The following is a 16,698-nucleotide window of genomic DNA, read 5'->3' on the forward strand; positions in this document are numbered from 1 at the left end:
TTATGATGATATTTTTTTTTGAAACAGGAAATTTTAGGTTAATATGCTCTTTTCTTCTGTATTAATTTCAGACAGATTTAAGAACGATTGGCAAAAAATTCCTCCCCAGTGACATCAATGGTGGAAAGGTGGAAAAGGTAGGCAGTATTTTTACTTCACTTTTTCTATGATCTGTGATTTCTGTGTGATGACCTCTTTCTATGTTGCGTTAGTCTGGTTTTGTGATTATTTCACATACAAAAGAACCCAATATTTGAGTTTATTATAGGATAATTTTATGAACGTACTGGTTTGCCCACTAGGCTTCATAAAGAGAGTACTCCTTTCTTTTTTATTTCTCAACTTTGAAATGCTTAAATAAATGTTAACAATCCTAGCAACTTAATTTATCCCTCAAAAGTCATTTAACCTGTTTGATCTTGACATGGTATCAGAAGTTAATTTTTTCCCCCTCCTTTATTCTTGTGAGGGCAACAAAGCAGGTTAGGAATAAAGCAAAACAGCTGTATGATTATGATACGTAAGTGATACATGTGGGTGCTATATTATTTGTCTTACTGATATACATGTTTATAGCTATACACTTAATGTAATTTTTCTATGACTCTGCATCCTACAAGCTATGTGAATAAACCATGGTAGATGGTGTAACACTTTATATGCTACAGAAAGGTATTATACTCAAAACTTCTGTGTGCTAGATTTTTAACACAGGTTGCAAGTTTTAGATAAAAATTAAATTTGGACCCTTCAGTACACCCTTTCTGTTTTCTTCCTTACATGCGGTTAAGAGAGTGGATACATGAAGGAATTTTACTTTAAACCTGGTAGTAATTCTCAGTTCAAATCATTATCCCTAACTTCCAAATATTGGCAGTCTTTATCACCAATGTGAAAGTTCTGGGGAAAAGTTTCCTTACTGTTGAAGTTCAAATAGTGATAAATCAAGGCGGGTTTGTTTTAAGAAAGCAAGATCGGTGAGAGAGGCTGTTAAAAGCTGTTCAGATTAGTCTTTTCTGTTGATGCTATTGTCTTAAATGGAATGGTGACTGCTGTAAATACTGGCTTCTACAAGAACAGCAGTCTGGACATTATTGTCAGATATGAAAAGCCCACTTTTTAGCCAGGCAGCAGTCTGTGCATGCAGCATATTACTTATCAAACTAAGTTTCTGGAGATAGTTTTATTAACTTTATTTCTTATTATGTGGAGCTATGCTTTTTGCAGTTAATACTTAAAAAATAAAATCTGATTGTTTACCTGCTTAGGTTTCTGGATAACATGCTGTTTAGGATACTTTAGTGTTTAAGTAAGCTTTTACAGAATCACAGAATCACAGAATGGTAGGGGTTGGAAGGGACCTCTGGGGGTCATCTAGTCCAACCCCCCTGCCAAAGCAGGGTCACCTACAGCAGGCTGCAGAGGACCTTGTCCAGGCGGGTCTTGAATATCTCCAGAGAAGGAGACTCCACAACCTCCCTGGGCAGCCTGTTCCAGGGCTCCGTCACCCTCGGAGGGAAGAAGTTCTTCCTCATGTTCAGACGGAACTTCCTGTGCCTCAGTTTGTGCCCATTGCCCCTTGTCCTGTCAATGGGCACCACCTAAAAGAATTTGATTTACCTGTTTCTTACATCTATGATTTTAATATTTTCCTTCCTGTTTGGTATCCTGGTTTTGAAATACAGAAAACAAGCAAGATAATTGCATTTTATGGCATCTGTTTTTGTCCTGTTTGGTTCTCAGTTGCGTGTTTGGAGTATTACTGAATTTTTCATTTCCAGCCATGTAATATTCAGAAGGTCCAAATGTATTTGGTTAGATGGAGTTCGCCAGAGTACGAAGGTTGTATGTGTGGTAATGCTTGTCTTGTTTAGTTTTGCTGTTGAAACACAATTTCAGTTCAAAGTGACTTTAATTGTACTGTTGTTTCAGAGTTTTGTGCGTGATGGTGGGATTTCTTTAGAGTTAGTTGTTCAGTTTTCACAGAATCACAGAATGGTAGGGGTTGGAAGGGACCTCTGGGGGTCATCTAGTCCAACCCTCCTGCTCAAGCAGGGTCGCCTACAGCAGGCTGCAAAAGACCTTGTCCAGACGGGTCTTGAATATCTCCAGAGAAGGAGACTCCACCAACTCCCTGGGCAGCTTGTTCCAGTGCTCCATCACCCTCAGAGTGAAGTTGTTCTTCCTCAAGTCCAGACGGAACTTCCTATGCTTCAGTTTGTGCCCCTTGTCCTGTCACTGGGCACCACTGAAAAGAGTCTGGCCCCATCCTCTTGACACCCACCCTTGAGATATTTATAAACATTTATTAGGTCCCCTCGCAGCCTTCTCCAGGCTGAACAAGCCCAGCTCCCTCAGCCTCTCCTCATAGGAGAAATGCTCCAGTCCCCTCATCATCCTTGTAGCCCTCCGCTGGACTCTTTCCAGTAGTTCCTCATCTTTCTTGAAGTGGGGAGCCCAGAACTGGACAGAGGACTCCAGATGGGGCCTCACTAGGACAGAGTAGAGTTGGAGGAAAACCTCCCTCGTCCTGCTGACCACACTCTTGATGCACCCCAGGATCCCATTGGCTTTCTTGGCAGCCAGGGCACACTGCTGGCTCATGGTCAACCTGTCATCCACCAGGATACCCAGGTCCCTCTCCGCAGAGCTGCACTCCAGCAGGTCCACCCCAAGCCTGTACTGATGCATGGGGTTGTTCCTCCCCAGGTGCAGGACCCTGCATTTGCCCTTGTTGAACCTCATCAGGTTCCTATCTGCTCAACTCTCCAGCCTGTCCAGGTCACGCTGAATGGCAGCACAGCCTTCTGGTGTATCTACCACTCCTCCCAGGTTTTTGTCATCAGCAAACTTGCAGAGGGTACACTCTAACTCTTCATCCAGGTCATTGAATTTCATTCATCCCTTGAGAATATACCTAGTAACTTGTCCATTTCCTTGAGAGAAAGTTTTCAAAATTTCTGTTGTCATTACATAGCTCAAGTGGTCAATTAAAAGTGTTAACTTACTTCCTCAAAGCTTTGATGGACATTATATATGATAATCTACTTACATGCTTTAAAATGTTTGCTTCTACTTAGCTGCTCAGGTCACCACTTGGGTTTTTCATGTTTCTCAGCTCAAACCAGAGAAAGTGTGGTTGTGCTGTTTGTTGCCACAAGATACAAAACCTCTGCATAAAAATGAGGGATGTGTGCCTGAAAACTGTGGTTGTTAGTGCTTTGAAATAGAACAGCTACCCTTCCATGGGGTACACCTTCTGCACCTGTATACACACAAATACATCTGCATTTTGTAAAACTATTGTTAAGGTGCCAGAATTTTTTACATGCAAACTTCCAGTAAAATTTAGTTTGGCCTTGCTTTAATCAATGGCCTGTATTTGGATCATAGAAAATTATTCTAAAAAAACCCCACCCAAACCAAGATACACACCTGAAAACCATTTGTTGGAGGATGATAATCCTGCAGGTTTTGAAAAAAAGGAATGATTGCACAGAAAAAAATCTGTGTTTGAGAATGACTTTTGTTTGTAATTTTTAGCCTAGGCTATTAGATAGTGTATAAACCTTTGCTTTATCAACTGTAGTGTTTCCTTTTTCTGAGTAACATAAAGCAAATTTGGCTACTTACCATGTGCTGCTACTTATCAAAATATTTTATGTTACCGAACTATGTGTTTATAAAGGAGAGTATTTGCTTTATGCAAGTAAAGGATATGGTTGGGACAGGAGTGACTTATTAATACAACTTTTCAGTAGAAAGTGGTAATTTGTGGTTCAGAAATGCTTCTGGAAACAATAGAAATTATGTGCTACTATTGTTCCTCTCATCCAAGACTAGGTTCAGTATTATTTATCTGTGTTATCTGTTATGTGTATGATGTATTTCCATCTTGCATAGAAAATAACTTCATTCTGTAGCAGTAGTGTAATAAGCAAACATTTGCCTAAAAAGTGGCATGGACTACTAGTGTGAAACAACATGGGTGTTTGACCGTTATACGTAATTGTCAACTTCAGTCATTAATACACTGAAATATTTTGTTCACTCATTTGTATCTGTGTTTTGTATGGATTTAAAAAAACAACCCAATATTACTAGCATTAACCACAAGGTGGCCACATTTGCATAGGATTTGAAAAAGCTGAACCTTCTGATTTCCGTCTAGATGACTATATACCGTAAATATACGTTAAGTATTTTTAATGGAATAAAAATGCAAAGAAGACTATAAAGTTATAACATATAGTAATGATGTTATGTTTAGGGCAATACTGGTTTTCTTTTGAGTATTTATGTTCCATTACAATGGAAACATTCATTCCAGAAGAAGCGTTCAGAAAGGATTTCATTGCTGAGCTCGGAGAGCTACATTCTGAGTACAGACAGATGGATTGTAAGCAGTTAAAACAGAAGCTGCCAGCGACTCTTAATTCCTGTTTAAGGTTGCTCATACGCTTCCCAATTTCTGTCTCATTACATTGATACTACTAACTGTGCTTTGTTGCTTTTTAGTGTCTCTGTGCTTGAGGATTCAGTTTCTCTACAGGCTGCTTTTTTTTTTTTTTTGCTTTTTCTTTTGCTCTTCCAGTTACAGCCGATCTGCATTTAGAAAGAACTCCTCCGCTGTGGAGGTTCTCGTCTTGCTCATCTTTTACCTACTAGTGAGAGTGATTGCTACATCAAATCTCCTGATGTAACTGCATTTGCAACCGCATGTGTCAAATATTATCCTATGTATTTTTAGTTGCTTGTTTGTTTTTTTTTCCCACTGAGATGATTTTGACAAGACTATGTGTGTGGTAATGCTGGCAGATCGAAATGAGTCGTGGTCTTTTTAAAAATAACTGTTTGGCAGCCTCAGGTAGGCTGTGGGCTTTGAGCTCTTCACTTTGTTCAGTGTTTTGATTGTGTTGTTAGCCTGTAATTCCCATTTCAAAGCTCTTAAAAAGGCATGATTACTTCCATATTTTTCAGAAAAAGTCTATAATATTAGCTATAATAATCTAAGTCTTTGTAAGAGGCTGACTAGCTTTTGGTTTCAGACCAGTTTGAGTGTCAGAGCAATGTCTCTAGAAAGGCAGTGCAATGACAGTCTTAACCTAGTTGCTGTGTTGCAAAACTTGACTTGTTGAAAATTATTAGCCAGCTATTTGGCGTTGTTTGAAATTTTATCTCTGTAGCTTAGAGATCTGAAGAGATTGATTTATTAGAGCATTGTTTTCTCCCTTGATCACGTTGGCAAGTGAGTATGCTTCTAGATATTTTATCACCCTAGCTTGATCTGGAGCATCTCCTCTTGTTGTAAGGATGGCAGAAGTGGTTTAATCCCTATTTGTGAGCACCAGTGTCTTAACTGGCAGACGTTGAGGCAGATGTAAGCACTGTTTGAAGAGCACTGATACAAAACAGTTTTAATGACTTTCAGGATTTGGTGGAAATGCTGTCGGTGTGTTGTGGATACGGATAGTATTTCAGACTGCTCATCAGTTACTCCCCTCCAGTCAGTGTGTGCAGTTAATACAGAATCATAGAACAGTTTGGGTTGGAAGGGACCTTTAGAGGTCATCTAGCCCAACCCCACTGCAGTGAGCAGGGACATCTTCAACTAGATCAGGTTGTTCAGAGTCCTGTCCAACCCGGCCTTGGATGCTTCCAGGGATGGGGCCTCCACCACCTCTTTGGGCAACCTGTTCCAGTGTTTCACCACCCTCATGGTAAAAAATTTCTTCCTTACATCCAGTCTAAATCTACTCTCTTTAAAACCATTACCCCTTGTCCTGTCGCAACAGGCCCTGCTAAAAAGTTTATCCCCAGCATTCTTGTAAGCCCCCTTTAAAAATTAAAAGACTGTTATAGCATCTCCCTGCAGCCTTCTCTTCTCCAGGCTGAACATCCCCAGCTCTCTCAGCCTTTCCTCATAGCAGAGGTGTTCCAGACCTCTGATCGTTTTTGTGTTCCTCCTCTGGACCGGCTCCAACAGCTCCATATCTTTCCTGTGCTGAGGTCTCCAGAGCTGGATGCAGGTCTCCAGGTGGGGTCTCACCACAGTGGAGTAGAAGGGCAGAATCATCTCCCTCGACCTGTTGGCCACACTGTTTTTGATGCAGCCCAGTGTACAGTTGGCCTTTTGGGCTGCAAGTGCACATTGTTGGCTCATGTCCAGCTTTTCATCCACCAGTACCCCCAAGTCCTCCTTGGCAGGGCTGCTCTCCATCCCTTCATCCCCCAGCCTGTATTGATGCTGGATGTTGCCGTGACCGATGTGCAGGACCCTGCACTTGGCCTTGTTGAACCTTGTGGAGGTTCACACAGGCCCACTTCTCAAGCTTGTCCAGGTCCCTCTCTCCATGGCATGATATTTCAGACTACCTTTTTTTTTTTTTTGATGAACACGGTGGAACGTAAGTACTTAGATAAGTTTCTTCACATTGAAAAAGCGTATAAGCTAACTGCAGATTAATAAATAATGTTTTAGTTAATTTAAACTATATGCAGAAAGACCCTGAGTCTATTCTATTATATGATAGTGTGGATATTTGTTTACTTTGGGGTTTTTGTTTGTTTTTGGTTTTTTTTCTTTGAGTCGTGCATTCTTGAATTAGCTTGGATAGGATTTGTGAATAAAGAGGAAGGAATATCATATGTCTCAATGACTTCTTATTATTAAACTTCCATTTCCCGTGATTCGTCTTATGTGTGTGTCTCCTTTTTCAGATTTCAGGTTCTGGCTTACCCAGTAGTTTTTCCATTCATTAATGTAAAACCTACAGTATGAGTATTATAATGAAATTATATAGTAGAAGATTTTATTATATTTTTCACCTTGAAAAAGTAACCAGACCATGAAGTATGGGATTTATGATGTGTAAAGCTACTCTTCATTCCTTAACTTATTTTGCTTGTGTTCTGTACTCTTAACTTATTTGTGTCCTTTAGACTGTAGTCACTGAAAGCTGTTTATACTATTGCAGTACATAAAATGCAATTTCTTTATTTTTCTACTTGTTTCTGTTCTCTTTTTTTAATTAATCTGAACCACTCTTCATAGAATTGCAGCCTTAATGTGTGCAGTTCCTTGTCCAGTTTGCAAATACTTCTGGAGAGAGCAAGGTACAACTGCACTATTTGGAACTTAAGAATGAAAGCATCACCGAAATAATAATATGGGATTGTATACAAGGAAGTGGTCATGGGGTTACAGAGAGATTGAGATTGGAAGGGACCTGATGAGGTTATCTGGTCCAGTGCCCCTGCTCAAGCAGGGGCAGATAGAGCTGGGTGCCCAGCACCATGTCCGAACGTCTTCTCACTGTCTTCTAAGATGGAAACTCTAAAACCCCCCTGGTCACCCTGTTCCAGTGCTCTGTCACCCTCACAGTAAAAAAGTGTTTCATGATGTTCGGATGGAGCTTCCTGTGTTTCACTTTGTGCCCACTGTCATTCTCCAGGTTGAACAGTCCCAGTTCTCTCAGCCTTTCCTTATAGGAGACATGTTCCAGTCCCCTAACTGGCTTTGTGGCCCTTCATGTCCAACCTTGGTGTCCATCCTGCAATAAGTTTGGTCTTTTCCCTGAGATCCATGAAAAGATTAGACTTGATGGGCCATTGAGTTACACATCAGTCAGTGTTTTAAGAGTTCTGGACTTCACTACTGTCTCCATTATGGGCTGTTTTTAGGGTTTCTGTATCTGTGTACTTAATTTATTACTTTTCCTCCTCTTATCTGTGTGTTGTGCTGAGTAGCTGTTAACCTGGTGTCTTTACAACATTCGTATCCTTTCATTCCAGATATTATTACAGTTTTGTCAAATTGCAGTCTCTTTTTTCAAAGGGTACAGGCTGTAGAAGTATTGAAAGAAAGAAGTTGCTTTGATCACAAGCCAAACATATTGTCCATTTTTAGAAATAATTAAATTGATCTAGCTGATGTTTTGAAATATTTTCTCTTTCTTCCCCTTCCTGTCGGGGGGGGGGGGAACTCCAGGTGATGTGGAAATTATCTGATATATTCAACATGACTGAAGTATGAAGTGTTCAAAGTATTAGTAAGGGAATTGAAAGCTATGCTGTTATAATGGAAAGTGACTTGCAACTCTAATACTGGGGAAATAACCAGTCCAACTACTTAGGGTACTTGATAATTTACTAGAATTTTTTTGTGGTATAAACAAAAATTGTCTCACCATTTTGTGTACGACATTCAGCACCTGAGTGCTGAAGAGGTTTCAGATTGATTAAATGTGTAAGTGTACCTGTTGACCATAACTGGTTTGATTTATATGTATTTAGTATAATATTTTTTTCCTGTCTTGATTCTCACAATGACACTTTACAGTAATCCACATAAGAAGTACTGGCATAGGTCTTCTGGATTCACCTGGAATCCTGTGATGGTTGTCCTTGTTCTGCAGGAGGACTGATTTTTTTTATTCTCCTGTCACTATGTGCTTGTTTTATGCAAGGAGAGGGGAAATGAGCTGAACTGGGACTGGGAGACGTGGATGCTTTTAAGGTCCTGATTTAAGTCCATTAAAATAATTGTGGTGTTAATATGGTGTATATTTGAGAAAGGTACACATTTCCATTCCTCTTTTGCAGCTGTTTTTTGAAGTGACGTGTAATTTTCTCTGTTAAAGAAGACGCTGTTGTCCAAGCTCAACAAATGTGCAGCTCTGCTTTATTGTAGTGTATGCTCGACACTGTAGACACGAAACCCTGAACATATTGGCATATATATTCATAGTTAGCCTAGCCCTCATTTCTTTACACTCCAGATTTTTGAAGGGAGCTATTAAACAATTGTTGAAAACCAAAAGCAAGTACCTAGAACTAGAATTTGCTCAAAATTTGTGAAAGAAATTGCCACCATAAGAAAGCTACTGTTCAGATGAGTAACAAACCTAGTTGTGGTTAACTAGAAATGTTCCTCAGCTGACTAGTGTTTCTTCATCTGTACTTTGAAAACATTCTTTATTGTGAAAAACCGAGCATTAATGTATGACAAGCATAGATTTTTGTTGAAGCAACCCACAAGTGTTGCACTGTGGTTTATTCATTGCTGTAAAAAGAATCATTCCATAAAAAAGATCTAGAAGAGAATTTTGTTTTGTAGCTCCTTTGCTATAGTTAACTGCTAGAGGAGGAGGGCTTGTTTTCATACTATACATTAGTTTATCCAGTTTTACTTCTGTTGAAATAAAGGGAAGAAAACTCCATGTGTATGAGAAACAGAATTAGTCTTCTGTTATTGAAGGAAATAAGATTCAGTCAGCATTTACTGAAAGTACTGTTGTTCTTATTTATGCTCTTCAGACATTCGGTATTGATGAAAAAGGATAAGAAAGCTTCCAAATTTCAGTAGATTCCAAATAAACATAACTTCTTCAGCTTTTGAGAAATCTCCCATCCCAAATACTGTATTTTCCATGGTTGGATTTGAAGTCAGAAGCGATGCAGGTGTCTTCAAATTTTAAATTTATTTGAAAGTGTCAAGAATAGGAAAATTATGTAGAAGTTTTCATTTATATTACTGTTATTGTCTCAAGATCTCAAAACCATTTGAGAAGCCAACTCTGTGGGGTGCTGCTTTTGCTCCTTTTAGTTACTCTTTTCCTCCTCTTCTTAGTACAATTTCATGCTTTGATGGTATTCTAAAGTGTTTTCCTTTTGTTTTTGTTCTCATCCTAAATAAAGTTCCTGTGTCCTCATATTCTTGTTTATCTAGTTTCATTGCTTCTATAGTTTTATTTATTAATTTCTCTTTTTTTTTTGTATGTATTCACCTCCTGGTTATCTGCTCTCATTTTGTGTCCTTCTGGGCTGCCTATTCTGTTTCTCAAAGGGAAGAAGCTGATGAAATGTGCACTTTTTCATCTTTCCTGCTGTCTCTCAGGTGCTTCAGATCAGTTGAGCGGCAACAGATTATTCATTTTTATTTCTCAGAGGGATGAGAACGACAGTGTACTCAGCTATAACCCAGATGTGATGAAGTGGTTTGTTTCTTTGATTGTGGTTTGTGTTTTGCTGTGTAGGGTTTTCGGGCTTTTTTGGGTTTGTGGGTTGTTTTTTTTTTTTTTTTGGTAACATAAACAGTGGTGTGTATTGGAGTTTATGCTGCATTATTAGGTAACTGACAGAGGGCAGAGGGTGATGGCCCTTGAGGTTGTTACACTCTGGTTGCACCTCTGTCTGAAGAAGCTGTGTTGCTAGTTAGTGTTTACAAAGCGGTTGTACTTGAAATGTAGCCTTGATACAATTAGATTGTCATCAAAACTGGTTGTTTCTTTAGAACACTTTGTCAATGAGATCCTGAGGTACAGAGTGTGAAATCTTATTTGGACTCCTTAGTATGTTGGAAGTGACAGTATTTGTGGGTTTTTTTGTTCCCCCTCACCCCATTGGCTTTGTTTCCATGATGGGTATTGCAGAGATGCATGAAGCGTCACAGCTGTTTCTCTGGAAAAGCCATTTTTATCATGCTTTAGAACATGCAGTACATGAGTGATAGAAATTGAACATGACTGCCTGATCCAATTACACTTCCCCTTGCCTGGGGGCATCTGTTAGTGTGTCTAGATATTACAGTGTGTTTACTCTGTGGTGTTAACAGTTTTGTCTTTTCTGTTTTGCATACATAGCTGGAAGGGCCTTGTGTTCTGCAAATACACAAGATACGCAATGTTGCTGCACCGAAGGATAATGAAGAATCTCAGGCTGCTCCCAGAATGTTACGTTTACAGATGACCGATGGACATACAAGCTGCACAGCTATAGAATACAGTAGCATGTCAAAAATAAGGTGAACAACTTTCTTTTCAGTTTTGCTTTGATACTTAAATGTCCTTACAACAGCAAAAGTGTGCTTAACAATATATTTAAAAATTAGTTGATAAAACAAGTTTCCTTCTCAAATTTTGTATATAAAGGAGAAACGTAGATTCTATATGAATGTAGTTTGCAATACCATTTATGCTGAAGTACATAGTGGAAAAAAGTGGATTTTTGCGACCATGTGCTGAGTCAGAACTGACATGGTATGCAGCATTTTGGGTGTGTGCAAACTTGAGCCAAATTCCCAGTTAGTAGTAGCAGATCTTTTACCTGACTTTGGTAGCAGGATTGTTGCAGGCCTGACACACCTAACAATGCAACAAGTGCTGCTTTACCATTGGCAAGGCTTTAACTTGGATTGAGTTAGTAAATATTTCTTCAGTTAAAAATGAAGAGTAAGAGAGCTAATTACAGTTGAACATGGGGATTTTGTGTGAGTTTGGTTATGAAGATGTTGGAAATTATCTCTAGTGTTTAGTCTCTAGAGTCATGGTGTGCTTTGCTGTTCACTCTAGTTCAGATTACTTTTATTTAAAAAAAAAAATTCCTCTCTGTCTGGCTGGAACAGTCAGATATAGACGTTTTATACTTCATTTTTTACTGTTAAAACTACTGATTCTGAGCAAGAGCCAGCTTGCAGTTTAGCGTGATGCTGTCTTAAAAAGTAGAACACTTAATGATATATTAATTTTATCTTGAGCCAGCAGAACTTGGAATGTCATATTCCAATGTGAATATAAAGAGAGCAGAGAAGGAAGGCAAACAGGCTCCTGTGTTAATAGATTCTAGATCACCAAATACTTAAAGAGGAACAGCCAGTAGAAAACATAATTTGAAAGCTTTTAGATAAAATCTCAATAGCATCAGAGAATTCATCACTCTGTAGTAATGATGTGAGCTCTTCTTTTCAAGGAACATTGTATGAAAACTAATTTTGGGTTGTATGTGGTTGTTTAAGGTTTGAAGTTGGGCTGTTAACTTGGAATAACGTGCTTTTCAGTACATAGTATTTCTTAGAATAAATAAAAAAAATTACAGTTTTCTTTTAAATTAGAAGTTCTTCATGACTAGAGTTTCCATTTACCCCTCCTTGCCTTTGCATAGTTTTCATTTTTTGCTGTGTTTCTTTCTTGTGTGTTTTTTTCTGGTCTCATTTTTTTCACAGAATCACAGAATGTTTTTGCTTTTATCAGAACAAGATCGAAAATCCATTAATATTGCTAAGGTTAATGCCACTAGTGCTGAAATGGGCTGACTCTGCTATGAATGTTCCTCATTGTGTGATGCGGTCCTGTGGTTGCAACGATAGCTTTAGCATATTTTCAAGAGGTTATTGCCTCTCGGATGAAATGTTACAACTGACTGTGTCCTGTTTCTCATGAGAAAAAGCATAGTTTCCAGATTGTGCTGCTTGTCATGCCTTTCAATTATGGATTGGAGATCCATGATTCTTTTATGCATCTGCTCTTGTTTTTCATAGGGTAGATTCATAAGAAGGTAGGTACCTCCTTGTGGGAGTAGACCACAGAGAGCATCCATATGTTTTCAAATGATAGACTAATGAGAGAAGAAGCACTACAAGATGCATGTTTTTTCTATTTATTCTGGTGCAATCCTGGCTGTTAGTAATGTATAGAAAGCTTCTGTTTCAACAGCTCTTTGTTTTCTCCTAAGTTAAATGTCTAAAATGAATGAGATGATTAACCATCTGGAGATCTTCTATTTATTTTAACTAAGAATGTGTCCTAGGATGAGGAACTTAGACAACTGATTTTGAGACATCTTCTGTTAGTCTAAACAAATCACATCCTTACTTTGTTATTGTTAAATTAGATTTTAACCAAACAGACAATTTGCAAACATTCATCTCGGTTAGAATCTAATTTGCAATATGGCATTTTTGTGTAATGAATGGGAAACATTCCAATAAAGCTATTGAAAAGTTCTGTGCATACTGAAGGAATTATTGCAAAGGTTTTTGATGCTAATTTTTTATTATGAAATATGACAATGTTAGAAGTAGCATAAGTGTTAAGTTTTATGTGGTTTTGGTGGCAGAATATTAATAAACGTATTTTAAATATTTGACTTTGTTTCTGCTTCTAGCCTGAACACTCCACCTGGAACAAAAATTAAGCTTTCAGGAATTGTTGAAGTGAGAAATGGATTCTTGCTGTTGGATGACAGTAACACAGCAGTTCTTGGAGGTGAAGTGGAGCATCTTATAGAGAAGTGGGAATTACAAAGGGTGAGGTAACACCACTGGAAATGTTTGTCTTACAGGATGTATGTTGCATTTAATGACATAAAGCTTAATGTGGTGAATGTGAACTTCCATATGATAAGCTTTCAGAACTTTACTCTTACAGTGTTTTTACGGATGAAGCCAAATATGTGTAAATAGGTTTTATGTATAATGTATCTTAGAAGTGATCTTCGCATGGGAACAGATTCCTTTCATAGTCTGCAAGGTTTGAAAACATTAAGCAAATGTATTAAACTTATTTTAGTGCGGTCATGGGTGTTTGCTTTCCTGAACAATGTGTTTCATACCAAAGTACTGTAGATTGTTGCCTTTTACAATTACCATCTGCAGACTGTGTATTTTTGAGGAAAAAAATAGTAATTATATGGAAGGCATTGAAATTAGTAAACTTAAGTATGAAATCTGTATTGCAGATTTCATCAGTGCTTTAAGTAAATTTGTGATTAGAAAGGCAAATTGGACATGTTAAAATCTTTCATCAAGTCATAAATTCTTGTAAGGCCCCATACTGCTTTTTAACCTGGTTCCTGTCCCAACAGAACAAAAGTTGCTGCAGGAAGACTTTTTAATATATTTTCTCAAAAAGGAGTGGAAGTTCCTAGGGCAGGAGGTTGTGACCCTGCTACAAACAGTCCCAAATACTTGCTGGACCAGCCCTCACTACTATGGGCACACACATCTGTATTTTTACATCCACATCTCTGAAACAGAGTAGCTGCTTATGAACACGATGGTCATTTCTGTGTCGAGTATTTTTTTGATTGTTGCTAATGCTAAGTTTGGCACAGACATTTTTGTTATGGCTAGCCTTCTTCACTGTTGGTTTGTATTTTATAGATGTGAGCAAACTGGGCCAAAATTTATTTGAACATTTGAGTTACACAGTGTCCATTCTAGCAGATTCTGTTTGGCATCTTTTTTGTGCTTTTATAGTTGGAAATAATTTTTAAAAATATTCCTAGTGTTAAATGGAAGTGCCTGTTTGGTTAAAAAGAATGTTCTGGGACCAGCAGAAGAAACCATCCCATTTTATAATTTTTATTCATATTTAGTGTCAGGTCTTGTGAGTTCTCTCTCCAGCTAAAAAAACCCCTAAGTTTTAAGGCTGATGCGGAGGAAAAAAGAGATGCATAGAACTAACATGTTCTTAAGAATGCCAGCTGATTGGTAAGAGAAGAGTCAATAGAATCAGTTGGCTTTACTGGTGATATTTTGGACAGTCTGTTTTCATGTTTATTCTACCTGGACATCAGCAAATAAATGTTGCTTTATAAATTTTAATATGTTTTTTGGAGTTCAATGTCAAGAAATAACTCAGAACACGTTCTGTTTACAAGAAAGCAAACCACTTAATAACCGTTCGCATGCTGCTGACTACAACTTTCAGGCCTTGCTGTTAGCCAGTTCTTTTGGCTTTATGCAATATGTTTAAAAGAGAGGTAGCAACTTAAGTGTTCACTCATTTCCTCTGGTAAGCTAAAATATAGAAAGTTAACTGTTGCCTGTTGCTGTCCCCTCGATTCTCTGGTTCCATCTTGCGATTTGCCAGAGTTTCATTTTCTCTCATTGACCAGCTCACCGCACATGATCAGGTTCCTAGCATAAACGTGGCCAAGTCAGAAAAGCTGTGGGTGACAAGAAATCAGTTTGGACAGCTGAACATGACCCCTGGAAATCGTAGTTCCAGTTCTATATCTGGACTGAAAACAAGACAGATAGGGCTCAAACAAGTCTATAGAGGCCAGATGCTACTTTGATATCAGTTTCCTCATGAACTCGATGTTTCCTTCCTGTTCAGAAAGCTTTACAGAAGGGAACGGTTGACGAATAAGCAAGATTGTCAACTCTCAAAGATATTTGAGTGAGGACATTGCCACTCCTTATCTAATCTTGCCACTGAAGCTTACGTGAAATGCTGAACTGTGTTTGCATAAAGACAGAAAATTTGTATTTGTGTGACTATTTCAAATCACTTGCTTTGAAGACAGTTTTTTTTTTTTTCTATCCGTGACAATCTTAACAAGAGGTGTTAATTTGGCTTCTGTGTAGATGATGAAATAAGTTTCTTTTATACTTATTAAAAAGGTTAGTTCTATTAAGTCAAATAATGTTATAAAAGTTTAGAAAAGAAGTTGTTTGTCCAGTCTTAAATTACTGCCCTTGCACCTATCTGTGAACTTCTAGTTGCATAGTTGCATTACCGTTTTGTTCCATTCAGAATGATATTTGAAATTGCTTTCGGGAGGAATCAAGTTTTAGTAATAAAAGACTTGCACTACAAATAGAGTGTATGTGGAATGAATGCAGTTTTATCACACTGCAAATATAGTTCATGTGCAATAAATGTGGTATTTGTTGTAGCATTCGATTTTATCATAAGGAAATTCTTGACTAGAAATTTAAATTTTTGTTTTTTTCTAGACTATTTGAAGATATAGGGTAATCTGTCATGGATTTCTTTAGGTGAGAGTACAGTTCTAAATAATTATTGCTTCGTAGTGTTTCAGTCAGCGTGGATCAGTATCTGAGAGATAATTGCTGATACCCTGGTTATGAAAGAAGAGTACATTGTATTGCTATTAATCAAAATATCAGATGATCTGAAAGTGAAGGCTGAAAAAAAAGTTGCTGAGAGGGTTGGTGAGACTTTTTGGTAGGTTCTTATATTTTTAAAACACAGAATCTGTCAAATTGCAGGTTATCTAAAAGTATAGTTCTCTAGTATACTTAACGATTCTTCTGTTGTGGTGAAGGTGAGGCTAAATATTGAGGTTACCTGATGGGAAGAGGGAGTTGTTTTATGTATACTTCAAAATTCGTATTAGAAGGGTGAGTGGATAATAGTATATAATATCTAGGATTTCAGTCTCATACAGTAAACCTTTGTTTCTTAAAGAGATTCCCTAGGAAATATTTTTTTTAATGCCACAATCCAAATACAACAGAAAGGGTAAAAGAAGCATAATAAATGTAGTAATAGGAAAGCGTATTGTGAATGATAGTTACAGCTCTGCTACAAGCAAATTTAATTGCAAGATAAAAAATATTGTTCATGTTGCCAGTTCACTTTTTATTTGGTGAAAAGTGGAATTTAATTTCCAAAGCAGTTGTTCTTACTTCTCAGCAGACAGCGCTACTTGAGAAGAAAGCGTCAAGGCTGTGATTTACCATTAGGCAGAGTTCTTTCATTCTGGATAACAATTTTATGCAATAAGCTGTTATGATTCAAAACCCATGTAGCTAAATGTTACTAAATATGCAGTCAGTTTTTAAGTACTTTTTGCTATTTGCCAAATTATGTGTTTGTGCAGTAGTTTGGAACAGTCTTTATTGTATGTGTTTCCTTGCTTCTGATTTGGGAAAGAAAAAAAAAAGTGAGCTTATATTTAAGTGTGTTCTTTCTGATTGTAGGACGTGAGGAATTAACTGATCAAATGCTCAAGTTCTTAGGCTATCATACAAATATTTTTATTATTATTTACTTCAGTACTGGAGTTCATTCCAGAATTGCCTACATTTCTCTAGAGCCCAACAAACAAAAAAAAAGTGAAAGGTTAGTTGTAGCTGGAGTGCCTACCCTGGGGAAGCAAAGCGGC

The 16,698-nt window shown here is 37.8% G+C and overlaps 1 protein-coding gene across 2 annotated transcripts in view; it reads left to right on the forward strand.

Moving 5' to 3' along the window:
• Nucleotides 1–16,698, forward strand: part of TDRD3 (tudor domain containing 3) — a 115,016-nt gene that overhangs the window by 52,144 nt on the left and 46,174 nt on the right. For both annotated transcript variants that reach the window (XM_075422715.1, XM_075422706.1), the window contains exons 3-5: nucleotides 72–137; nucleotides 10,644–10,804; nucleotides 12,943–13,084. In XM_075422715.1, the coding sequence (XP_075278830.1) occupies nucleotides 72–137; nucleotides 10,644–10,804; nucleotides 12,943–13,084 (369 nt within the window). The remainder of the gene's footprint in view (nucleotides 1–71; nucleotides 138–10,643; nucleotides 10,805–12,942; nucleotides 13,085–16,698) is intronic.

This window comes from Opisthocomus hoazin, chromosome 1 (assembly GCF_030867145.1).
Source record: "Opisthocomus hoazin isolate bOpiHoa1 chromosome 1, bOpiHoa1.hap1, whole genome shotgun sequence".
NCBI lineage: Eukaryota > Metazoa > Chordata > Aves > Opisthocomiformes > Opisthocomidae > Opisthocomus > Opisthocomus hoazin.